General features: G+C 40.9%; 1 protein-coding gene across 1 annotated transcript in view; it reads left to right on the top strand.

Moving 5' to 3' along the window:
• Window positions 1-352: 352 nt before the first annotated feature.
• The window catches only part of EMB2762 (CCAAT-binding factor), a 48,959-nt gene continuing 36,601 nt past the window's right edge, over window positions 353-12,710 (top strand). Inside the window, exons 1-2 of the mRNA XM_087667978.1 lie at window positions 353-913; window positions 1,817-1,909. Of these exons, the coding sequence (XP_087524104.1) occupies window positions 524-913; window positions 1,817-1,909 (483 nt within the window). The 5' untranslated portion in view covers window positions 353-523. The remainder of the gene's footprint in view (window positions 914-1,816; window positions 1,910-12,710) is intronic.

Here is a 12,710-nt window from a genome sequence, read left to right as displayed (position 1 = left end):
AGAGAGAGAGAGAGAGAGAGAGAGAGAGAGAACCATGAGAGGGAAAAAAAACTAAAATAGAAGGCAAAGAAAGAGAGAGAGAGAAAAAAAATTTAAAAAAATTGGGGGGGAGAGAAAGAGAGAAAAGAGGAGAGAGAAAATGAGAAATAGATTGTTGAGCGAAGCAACTTCGCTTGCCACTTCAAGGCAGCGAAGCTATCGCGAAACGACCTGACGTTCCATGCGAAACGCTAGTTCCTTATTAACATACCTTATGTGGCTTTTTGCTCTACCATTTCTAAACGGCCTAACGTTCGATGCGGAACGCCAGTTCCTTATTAACATACCTTATGTGGCTTTTTGCTGTACCATTTCTAAGCAGGACATATTACTATTGGAAGGGTCCATAATCCGTAACACCCCTCTGCTCTCTCTCCCTCCCTTCCTTCCACCCCACGAACACACACAACAACCCAAATCCAAGGAAAAAGCGAGTTCCCTATCATCTCTCTCTCTCTCTCTCTCTCTCTCCGTGTCCATCATCATGCCATCCTCCGCGCTCTCTCTCAAGCGGGTAAAACAGCTGGGGTCTGAGCTGCTCTCCTCCAAGACACACATCAACCATGCCCCTGTACTTCTCTCCATCCTCTCCGCCCATGGCAGCAGCAGCAACAGCTCTCTTCCCCCCGACGCAGAAGACTGCCTCCTTGAGGCCTTAAGCTCCTTGCAGGCTTTCTTCGTCGCACTGTTCGGCCGCGGAGAGCTTTCCCCCAAAGCTCTCGAAGGACTTCAGGCCAGAATCAATGCTGGCGATCAAGCCAAGGAAGAGAGGGCCGAGGCCATCTACAAAAGCTGGCTTTGGGACAAGTACAATGAATTTTTAGAGGTCTTGCTTCGCCTCATCAGCAACGCCAAAACCGTGCCTTCATTACAGGTAACCTTTAACCCGATGAAGCCAATGCATTGCATAGACTATGTGGGAACGAGACATGTGTTTTGTCTGTGTGTGTGTGTGCGCCCGCGCAAGAGCACCGACGCACGTGTGCCTATGCCTGTATATGGGGGTGTGTGCATGCGCATACATGTGCCCGTGTGTGTGTGTGTGTAAGATAATGTGAATGTTTATTCCACAAATAAAGCTGTGGATATGTCTGCACATGTGCACGTCCATAGAGTATGCCATTGTGCATTCTGATGTATGTATGTGTGGGCATGCGTGTTTGTATGTAACTTAAGCAAAATATTTGAGAGAGAGAGAGAGAGAGAGAGAGAGAGAGAGAGGGGGGGGGGGGGGGACTGTGTGTTCATACAGAGTATGTGCGTGACTTAGTCGGTCTTTTTGGTTCCACAAACAAAACAGGGCGTGTACAACTATTCATATGCTTGTACATGTGTCTGTGTATGTGTATGTTCAAACATACATATGTCTGCAAGCATACGGTTTGAGCTCCAATTGAATTTCACAGGCCTGAGTTCAAGTTATAATAATTGAAGGATCTCTCATGTCATATTTCGAAAACACAATTGCAACAATCAGAAATCATAGAGCTGTTTAGTTTTGCATCAGACATCAACTTTGTTGTTTATCAATCAGCAAGATGTTGAGGGGTTTGGCCCTAGTTCTGGAAATGTATCTAGATTGGAATTTGACAATAAATTCAACAGGGGAATACTGATCCAAATTATCTATTTTGCTGTTGAACACTACAATTGACCCCTGTAGCGAATGACTACCATGCAGAAAATTGTAACTAACTTTCCAGAGTAAAATGTGACTCACAGATTTTCTTGCAGTTTTCTTTCGAAATCATGCTGACAGTTTGGTATATATTCTCAGGCTACTGGACTTGATGCTCTGATGGAATTTGTTCGGCACGAAAAGCAGGGAGAGTTCAGAAACAGAATATTTTCAAAAATCTGCTCTCATTTGGTAAATTATTGTTTGTTTAAGGACAAAGTATTTGATGTTTAGGAACTAAACAAAAATGCTGGATTCTGTGTGGTTTCTTCTCAGTGTAAGTGGTTTGGCTTATTTCCACTCATAGTGTTGAACTTACTTGATGCAAGTCCATAAATAAGCAAGCAGGTTGTGTGTGCAAGAAGGTCTACTCCATAGAGAATTGCTGAGCCCATCATATGTACTTTGACCTGCACAGGATGTGGAAGAACAGCAGATTGCTAGTCACAAGGGAATCAGGGATAGCATAGGCTGTGACGTTATGTATTGATAAAGATTGCCCTTGAGATGAATTTCAGTGGGTAATCATCACTTATCTCACTAGGACTATAGACTTTTATCTGTAGCAAGTGTATGGATTGTCTCTGCTCCTTTGGAGGTTGTACCTAACCCTAATTGGGGAGACAACTACGAGTGGTGTGTGCCAGCCATGGAGGATTGTCAGAAAAAGATCCAATTGCAGGAATATGAGGTGGGACTCACTTGTGTGGAGTCGCAAATATCTGCATGGAAAGGATCAGTGTAGGCCCATGAATTAATTTACTTGTTTGTTGTATTTCAGGTGGTGTAGATGCTTCTTTGAACTAAAATGGCGATGTCTCAACTTGGGTATTTTTAGATTTCATAGTTGATGGGTAGGTTCCTTGAAGAAGATGGACACTTGAGCAATCTTGTGTCTTGGCAAGTTATTTTGCTATGGTGGATTTGAATAGCGGCAGTAATAGTTACTCAAATTCAAAGAGACTACTAGAACTTCGAGTCTAGTGAATTATGTAGGGTTTTAGAGTTGTTTCAAATATCCAAGACCTTGTGGCAAACAATTTCACCCGGTACAAAAATGCTACTCTTTTGATATGCAACAATCACCTCCTTTTCCTTGCAAAAATGTATGGTAACCAAGCATGACCATACAAAACAAATTGTATTTCATATGCAAATAGATAGTGGCCATATTTAATATCCTTGAGTGTATGAATGCAATATAGTCAAAGTTAGATTCCATCCACCAAGGAACACAGGGCTTACATAATTTACATGTAGGAAAGCATGCCATTGGGACTAAATGGTATATAGGTTGAAGCGTATAGCTTATGCTAGTACTGAATGCGACAAAGCTTGTCTTGTTACACCGGTTATGCAGGGGCTTGGTACATGGGCACTTCATACCTTGTGGTTGGAAAGGGTTTTTCTCTCATATGAATGCCCTTGTATGTAGTGGTACTTATAGTAAGGAATTTCTTGCACATTGAAGCAATGCAAGTACCCCTTTATAAGAGAGACTTGATAGATAAAGCTGATCATTTGATACTCTCAAGAGTCAAATGGCATTTAGCCAATGCCTAGTGCACAATGGAGCGATTGCTTAGCTAGATGGAGTCAACTTTTTTGGATTGTTGGTGCGATTGAGAATGTTACAACTTACAAATCATGTAAATCTAGTAGCCAATGCACTTAGTAAGAACCCTAGTTTCATAGAAATAGTCCATTAGACTTTAGTAGAGTAGCAAATCAAGGTCTAGATGTAACGTGTATTAGTATGTGACCTTGCTCGACTTCTTGATTGCCAATGAGTAAGTGGTTAAGCTTGAGGGTATACTCCATACAAAATAGTTGATTTTTTGACAAGGATGTGGTGGGCTGCATACCTATTTATAGAAAGTTTGGGGTACTCAAATTAGGGTTTTGCATGTGGGGCACAATAACTCTCTACGATTGTGTTTCTTTTTAAAGGTAAAGGTTTACTTCATTAACTAAGCATGTTTTGGGGTTGTTTAAGTTAAGCTAATGCATTGTTAGCTCAACATGCTCTCTTAGGCCCAAAACAGAGCCATGATAAAAAAGCCCTTAACATATATAGTCTTTTATCCCACGGCATCCCACCTCAAAGCAGCCAGGGCATCAAGCAAAGATTACATGTCGATTGCCCAGTGACCTACCAAGACTACAGAGGAGATGACTATCTTACCAAGGGAGCCCAAGTGATCACCCTAGAGAGGCTAGGACATCGGGCCAAGGGTGTGCATCGGTTGCTCAGGGGCCTACCAAGTCTTGCAAAGATGAATGGAATCAGCAATGGACTTTTTTTTTTGTAAAGGGTGGTTGGTTTGTTTTTTTCCGAAAGATTTAGCATTAATTGAGGATTTTGAAATTAGTTTTCGTCTTATTGAGTCACAGTGTCCCGAAGTATAGGAAAATAAGGATGGATAGCCCCACAACTATCAAACCACAAGCAAAGCAATCCCACACACTACTAGGATAAGTGCCTAGGGATAGTGAAGTGTGTGTGTGTGAATCATATGGAGAATATAAAAAGATAATGGTAAGCTTAGCAAGAGAAGTAAAGTAAGCAAGCAAGCAAGCATGGGGAAGTTGTTGTGGAGAATTGCTATGTGTAATATTACGAATATGGTGAATGCAAAGCTGACCACTCATAAAAGAATGAAAAGGGATAAATGAGCACAGATGCATACTTACATAAACAGAATGCCAATGCAAAGGGTTATGCATGATTTCATGCTATTGTAGAATGTAATGCAACGGTACCACTGAACAGTGCCCTGTCAGGGGAATTGTTCACTTATCCTAGTGTTGTTTTACAATCATATCATCCTAATAGTGCAAATGAAGTTAGAAATGTCCTCAAGTACAATACAAAGAATAAATGTTGGAAATGTCTAAAGCGAAACTGTAAACATTAGCAATGTCATTGAGAGAAGAAACCACCCCTACTCAAATTGGAGGGAGAAGCAAGAGGGAAGCACTCTCTCCTCATCAATTTGAAGAAGTAGAGGAGGGTGGATACAAGCCAATTTGAGATAGGATGTACTGTAGGATGATCCGATTAACTACTTTGGTAAAAATGTTTGCAAAATTGTCGCTTGAAGGTATAAACTCTAGGCGAATAGTGCCTTGCTCAACCTACTGTTTGGTGAAGTGAAAGTGGACTCCCATATGTCCCATTTGAGCAGTGATGATCGGGTTGCCCGCAAGGGCAATGACATTTGGTTATCGTAGTAGACAATTGTAGGAGAATCATAGGAGAATTGAAGCGCAACCAATAAGCTCCTTAGATAGATGGCCTTAGTGGTATCATCAAAGAGAGCCCTATTCTCAGCCTCCGCCATGGAAGCCGTCATCGTCTCTTGCTTACGACTTGACTAAGACATGGAAGTTGTGCTTAAGGAGAAGAGGTAATCACCATGGGAACGTAGAGTGTTAGGATCTCCCACCCAATTAGAATCGTTGTAACCTTGCAAGCATAAACCATGTTCATAAGTCAGCGCATAATGAAAAGTATACTACAAATATCTCAACACACAAAGACAAGCAATCCAATGTGATATCCTAGGTGCTGAAATATACTAAGTATACTAATTGAATATGCTAAATCTGGCCTAGTATGAATCAACCAAAGAAACTTCTCTACAATAGATTGATAGGCATGAAAGATCGGTAGATCAGATCGAGAAGCGAGCTTTCCTATCTTGTTGTCATGTATGTGCATGTATGCACGAGTCTTGAAGACCTTGAAGTGGGAAACAACAGGCTTCTTGCCAAAGAATGCCTTGTAGGGAGTTTGTTAAGGGACGACCGTGGTTGGATATGGGTTGAGGATGTGTATTGCAGTGCTAATAACCTCAATCCATAAATGATTAGGAGTTACTACTGCGAATATCATAGAGCATGCCATGTTCAAGTCTACCCAATTCCTATGCCCTACGACTCCATTCTGAGAAGAGGAGTTGGTAGACGTGAGCTAGTGAGAAATGCCATGGTCCTTTAGAAACTCAGAAAACTTGTGGGAGATAAACTCGCCACCGCTATCACTTCCCATGGTACCTACATGATGTCTAGTTTGGTTATAAACCAGGAGCACCCTACGCATTGAAGTAGGTGAAAGCATCCGACTTGTGCTTGAGAATGTACATCCACATGTACTGAGAGAAATCATCCACTATCAAAAAGATGTAAAGCATGCCATTTAAGGTGGTTGTGGGCGTTGGGCCACAAAGATCAACGTGAATCAATCTCAATGGAGCCTTAGCTCTATGAGTGTATTGCTGTGGAAATGGGATATGGTATTGCTTACCTAGCTAACATGCTTTACAAACCTCTCAAGATAGCTTCAGGCGGGGCAGCCATCAACCATCTGGCGACGGGACCACTCATAAAAAGAGTCGTATCCAAGATGTCCTAAGCGGTAATGCTAGTGATACTCAGTGCTTGAAGGCTCCTGTGCAATGGCTAAAGCTTGGAAGCGATGGAACTTCGAGATCTCTGCTGTCGGTGCAGTAAGAAAGTGCGTCAGGTGATAGAGGCCATTAGACTGTGCCTTGCCGTTAGCAACGATTAAACCAGTCGTGTCATCATCAATGACTTCAATGGCAATCGATATAAAGAAGATTGCTTGCCCCAACTGACAAAGTTGCTTAACAGACAATAGTTCACCCTAAGTTGGGGGATATGATAAACGTTGTTTAGTGTAGCAAGATCTTGACTGTCATCAATGGCAAAATTGATGCGACCACAAGCTTGGATCGTGACCGAGAAGTTGTTCTGTACTCTGACTCTCCTAGTTGTAGGATGGTAAGAAAAATGTCATCTGTAGGGGTCATGTGACGAGTAGAGTAGCTTCACTGTCCACAATCCAAGTAGGAGCAGAAGTGCTCCATTGTGACAAGTGGGCCTCTGTGATCGTCTTCTTGGAAGATAGCTCATAGGTATGGACGAGACTCGCATCTGATGCCTCTAAAGAGACGAAGTGGGCCTTTGTAGACCAATCAGATAAGCCCCCTGGCATTGAGATGTTGTCGACTCTGATGGTTGACTAGTGGCAGTCTAAAATTGAGCTTTCCATGGCACTTGAGATTGGTTGCCACCACTGTGCTTCCCTTGCTGGGGGTTACCGTGTTGGGGTGCAGGGGTTTGAGACTTGGATTTTGGCTGTGTGCCTTTTGCCTTTGATCAACACTTGTCATGAACATGGCCAGCCTTTTGACAATGTTGACAATACCTACTCTTCTTAGGTACATTTTGCCACCCTAGTTTAAAAAAGGATTGGCTGTTTTCTTGGGTCTCACTAGATGATGTCTAAGTGGAATTTTGAGGTTTCTTACCCTTTCCTTGTTGTCCCTTCTAAGAAGTGGCAACAAGGCCCCTTGCTATAGGAGATGCCCCATGAAATCGATCGAACACCCTAGCATATCGCAAGGGTTGATGCTCAAATTCATAGAATGTGGACATAGTGGGTTGTGAGATGATGTGCTGCACAAAGTTAAAGTATTTCCTTGGCAACTTGTTTAGGAACAGTGTGACTTGGTCATCAGGGAACTTAGGAGTCCGTGTCGTAGAGAACTCAATGAGGAGTCACCGATACTTGGACAACTTGACCTTAAGGTCATTCTTATCATTAATGGTGAAAATTTGAAGCTCGGCCAAGATTAATACGACGGGTTCTATATCAAGCCGTATAGTGGTTAGTCAAGTGTGTCCAACACTCTGACGCTAAGTCAAAATGTTGAAGTTGAGAATGAAACTCAGGTAGTAAGCCGTGTATCAACTCAACTATAGCGGAGGCATTACGATCCTTCAATGAGCAGACAACCTCGTATGAAACAAGTGTAAGATCGGGTTGGGATTTCAACCCCTGCACAAGATCTCATAGGTTATGGGAGTTTAGGACATGCTTCATCAAATTAGACTACGTGGTGTAGTTAGACTTGTTGAAAGGAGTCTTGTCATTGAATGAATTCTTGGCAGATTAGGAGCTAGAAACATGAGGTGTCGATGGAGGTGGATAAGTGTGATGTGGTGATGGATAAGATGGTGGAGGATAAGGAGGGGGATAAGAAGTATGGTAGGTAAAAATAGGTTGTTGATGTTTAATGAGTGCCGATTGCTGCGGAGGCATCAGAACATGAATGTTTCCATAAGATGCCAAAGGTGGAGGTGGAGGCACTAGGACACGATAGCCTTGTTCAAGAGTCGGTTGGTGCACAACAGAATGACCAAATGATCCACTAGGTAAAACCATGGAGGCAAACTGTGATACCGAATGATCCACACTCCAAGAATGCCCTGGAAGGGGAAAATTCGAAAGTGTGTGGGGAGGATGAGCTCCCATCATGGGTACGCCACTTGAATAGGAGAAAGGAGTCCTAAAGGTTGTGCCTCATGGATGACCCCTTGGTGTGGGGTGTGGTGGAAATATAGGTGCACTTAATGGAGGCTGAAAGGAATGTGTAGCAGAAGATGAGGGAGGGATGGGTGTGAATCCAAATGGATTTGTGAAGGGTGAAGATATGGGAAACATCGTTGGTTTCTTTTGTCCATTAAATGCAACAAAATGAGATGTAACTACTCTATTATGACCATGAGAAACAAAATTATTTAAAGGAAAATGAAGAGAAATGATACTTGCAAGTTCTTGCTTCTTGGTATTTTTGATTGACCTACGGACCCAATGATCAGTGTTTGCTGGGTATTCGGCCTGCAAATCTGCATTAACAACTTGCTGTTCAAAAGGTTTAGTATGCTGTCCTCCCTGTTCTGGCTGTTCCAATGGCACATTTTCTTATTGAAACTATGATATATCATGGGCAACTTCTTGCCGATCAATTTCAACATCATTTCCTGCGTTTATAAGGTCATTTACAGTATGTATTTGCTGCTATATAGCTGGCACTCTTTTTGTCCTACAAGTATTTCTTGTCAGAACACAACCCTCCTCACTTCCTCTGTCTTTTTGGGTTGTTTATGCATGCAATCTTCCTGGAAGATTACATCATTGTTGTGTACACTTTCCTTTTTTCGAGATCCCATAACTTATATCCCATTTTCCCTTCGTTACTATATCCTACGAAAATGCATTTACAAGACTTTGGCTCCAATTTGTTGCGTTGTTCTTTGCGTATGTGCACAAATGCCTCATAGCCAAACACTCTCAAGTGTGTATATGAAGGTGGCTTGCCCGACCGCACTTCTTGAGGGAATCTTCCTCCCAAAGACTTGTTTGGTGACGGATTTATCAAGTGTACGGCTGTCATAACAGCCTCTACTCGAAATCCACGAGGTAATGCAACATGAGACAGCATGGTATGGACCTTTTCCTGAATAGTCCTATTCATATGTTATGCGAGACCATTTTGGGGTGGGTTAAAAGGGGTAGTGGGCTTTCTTTTTATCACTTTGCTGTCACAAAAGGCCTTAAAGGCTTTGGACACATATTCCCCACCATTATTAGAGCGAAGACACTTTAATGTCTTGTTGTTCATATTTTCAGCAAATGCTAGGAATTTTTTAAACTTATCCAAAGCCTCATCATTATGATGGATCGGATAAATCCATACTTTGTGTGTGGCATTATCAATAAAAGTAATAAAATATTTCTTTCTTCCTAGAGACAACCTTGGCATTTCACATATATCTAAATGTACCAACTCTAATGGTGAAGATTTTAATAGAAGAGACTTTTTATGTGATATTTGAGCATGCTTGTCAAGAATACAATGATCACAATGGTTAAAATTAGCATACCTCAAACATGGCAAATAACCCAAATGAGAGAGCACTTTCATTCCAATTTGACTCATGTGTCCCAACCGGCTATGCCACAAAGACACTTGGTTGCTCGGTTATGGTGACAACATGATTATGCACACTAGATACATGTAATGGATATAGAGTATCACTTTTAGAGTCTTTAGCAATAATCCTAGAGCCCTTACATATCTTCCATTTGCTATTCTGAAAAGTGGTATGATAACCTTCGTCATCTAGTTGCCTTATGCTTATCAAGCTCTTCTTGAGTTGGGGTACATGCCTTACATTATGCAAAGTGAACATTGAACTATGCTGAAATGCCAATTGCACACTGCTAATCCTTGCAATGTCATATACATAATTGTTCCCCAAGTAGATGACACCATGTCTACGACCACTGTAGTTAGAGAGCCACTCATGGTGTCGTGTCGCTACGCGCACACCATGTAAAAGAATCTAGAGTGTGGCTTTTTTATTAATTTAGAGAGCCAATGCCATTTTAGACATTAGTGTTAATGTCTATGGTTCAAAAATATTAAAATTTTGGACAAGTTTTAGCCAATTTTTGATATTTTAGATATTATCTCTTGTAAAAATCCATAAAACTATAGACGACTTCTAGATTAGGATGACATGTAAAAGAAAGCATGTAGCTTTCAGTCAATTTGAGAGGATTTTATGTAGAAAGAGAGATTGGTAAATTCGCGCGACGCACGATTGTTGTTTTCAAGCAGTGAATAGCTCTCCAAAGTGGGAGATGAAGGAGTGATCTGACAGAATTATGGCTAGGTGTGCTGGTATTTTACCCTCCTTTCGGAGCCAATGGAAGTATCAGATTGACGATCTAAGCAGCATAGAGGAAGGCATTATTTTATACATGTTTTTGTCTATTGAGTTATATCTTCTCATAATGCTGAAAGAAACTGACAGGCTTAATCTTTGTTAGTATTCTTCTACATTTTCTAATTCTTTTTTTGGAGTATTCTTCTACGTTTTCAATTTTTTCGAATCCCTTCTCTTTCGTCTACTCCTCTCCCTGAATCTACCTTCACCCTGCTGTCTCCTATCCCCATGGTGGACTCTCGACACCAAATGCACCGACACCATGTTAAGGGAAGTTTATGCTATCATCAGAGGTGAATTCCGGAAGATATTTGGGCTGATTTGGGATTGATAGCTTCGGCCATATTTAGAGAATTAGCTGCAACATTGTTCTTTTAACTCATTTCTTACTCTATAGAAGACATCTTGTTAAAATATGCATGTATTTTGTGCCCCTATGGCAAGACAATGTTTGTAGATCATTCATAGATGCTTTGAGTTGAATTAAGAGGATCTTTTTCTCTTATTTCTTGGCTGTGGTAACTTATTCTTATCAGGAACTCAATTTGAAGCTCTCTTGAAGCAAGTCTTTTTGCCCTACAAGCCTTGTAATTGACTCATAAGCTTTTGTTTCTAACAGACTACATTGAATGTAATCATGCAAAGTTGATTCATGCTATGGCATTATATATGAATGATGGGATGCAGAGTTGTTTATGATATATAACAACATAATGTACTTGATCTTATAATTTGTGATTGCTCTTAGAGTCAAGAAAACAAGCTTGATTTGAGATAATACTCTTGTGATCTTTGCTAAGAACATGCAGTTAGAAGCTCTATCAACATCTTCAAGAACTTGGCTTGAAACCTTCAACTCTTCTCTTATCTCTACCATCTCCAGAGTCTAAGCTCTTGAACCCCCATACATTCTTCTCTCTCAAACCCTTGTGATTGACTGTGAAGTACCTTTTAAACCTTTAAACATTCACTGTAATCTACTTATCTCTTGAAGACACATCTCCATCTATCTTGTCCAGTTTTCTTGCCAAACCCTTGTGGTGACCTTCAATCCCATGCGCTGTGACATTGGTGAACTCAACGTGAAGGTCGTTGTAAGAGAACTCCAAGATGGGGGATTCTTCAAGAGATACTCTATAACAGTTGGTGCACATATTACAGCAGACTCAGTAATAACAAATCTAAATGTTACAACAATAACAACAAAGGCAAGACGAAGAGAAGATTGATTTCATAGCTATCAAGGCCCTAGAGGAAGTTGGGCGAGAATTAAAACAATTTAATGGTCAAAATGTCACTGTTTTCATTTGCTTGTATGTTGAGAAAATGCTATTTTTTGGTGTACCGCAACATGCATGGGGTTGCTATTTTACCAGACTAGCCAAGCATGGTCTTCAAAAAAGAATCCATAGTCTTTTTCAACGAGATGCAGATTGGGCTGTATTCAAAAAAGCCCTACGCGAAGAATTCTTCTTAGAAGACTCTGCCCTAATGACGAAGAAAAGTGTCACTGATTGGGTTAAGAAACCCAACAAAGGTTTAGCTGCAACAGCTTTATACCATGAGTTTGAAAGTAAATTTGGACAACTTGATGCTGAAGACCAACAAAGTATGGAAGGTCAGAAGATTGGATTATTTCTTAAGGCTGCAGATTCCATTCTGCAAGAGAAGCTTGCTGATCGCCTAGAAGATGCTACCTCCGAATCAGGAGTCAAGACTACATGGACAGATGTTATTGATGCAGTTAATATGATTGCTTGAAGAGAGTGGATGCGACTAAGATTGGGTTCTACTTCAACTTCAACAACTCCATTGATGGAGCTTGTTTCACCTTCAAAATCCCCTATTCCTTTGATTAATCAACTAACTTTTTCTTCTTCTGTTTCTTTTAAAAATGATGTCATGGATGAACTCATTAAAAGCATGTGTGACCCTCATCTGAATCATACAGAAATTAGTTCCAAGGTGGAGAAGCTGGATGTCAAAGTTGAAGATCGAGGTCAATCATCAACTCAACGACCTATGAGAAAAGGCTATAAGAGGCGCTGTATTTGGTGTGACAGTCAACAACATGACAAGAGGAAGCGTTCTGTCTTCCGTGAGGTTGAAGCACAAAAGCTCGTCTTTTGGAAAGACGGAAAAATTTATGCAGCTAAAACTAGTCTTCCACTGGAGCCAAATTTTGGCAATGGTGGAATGAAGAAAAGATTAGAAGATTTAGCTGTAAAGAATGCCTACACAGCAATTAATGCAGCTACCTATGGGCTGCAAATTGAGCCAACTAAATCAAATTTGAAAGCATGTAAAGCTAATATGCAATCTAAAGTATGAATGCAGGCACTAGATCAAATGGAATGTGATAAAGCAACCAAAGAAGATTTGGCTAACA

This window comes from Lygodium microphyllum, chromosome 26 (assembly GCF_053477565.2).
Source record: "Lygodium microphyllum isolate KBCC chromosome 26, Lygodium_microphyllum_v1.1.10, whole genome shotgun sequence".
NCBI lineage: Eukaryota > Viridiplantae > Streptophyta > Polypodiopsida > Schizaeales > Lygodiaceae > Lygodium > Lygodium microphyllum.
This window is presented reverse-complemented; position numbering and strand designations above follow the sequence as displayed.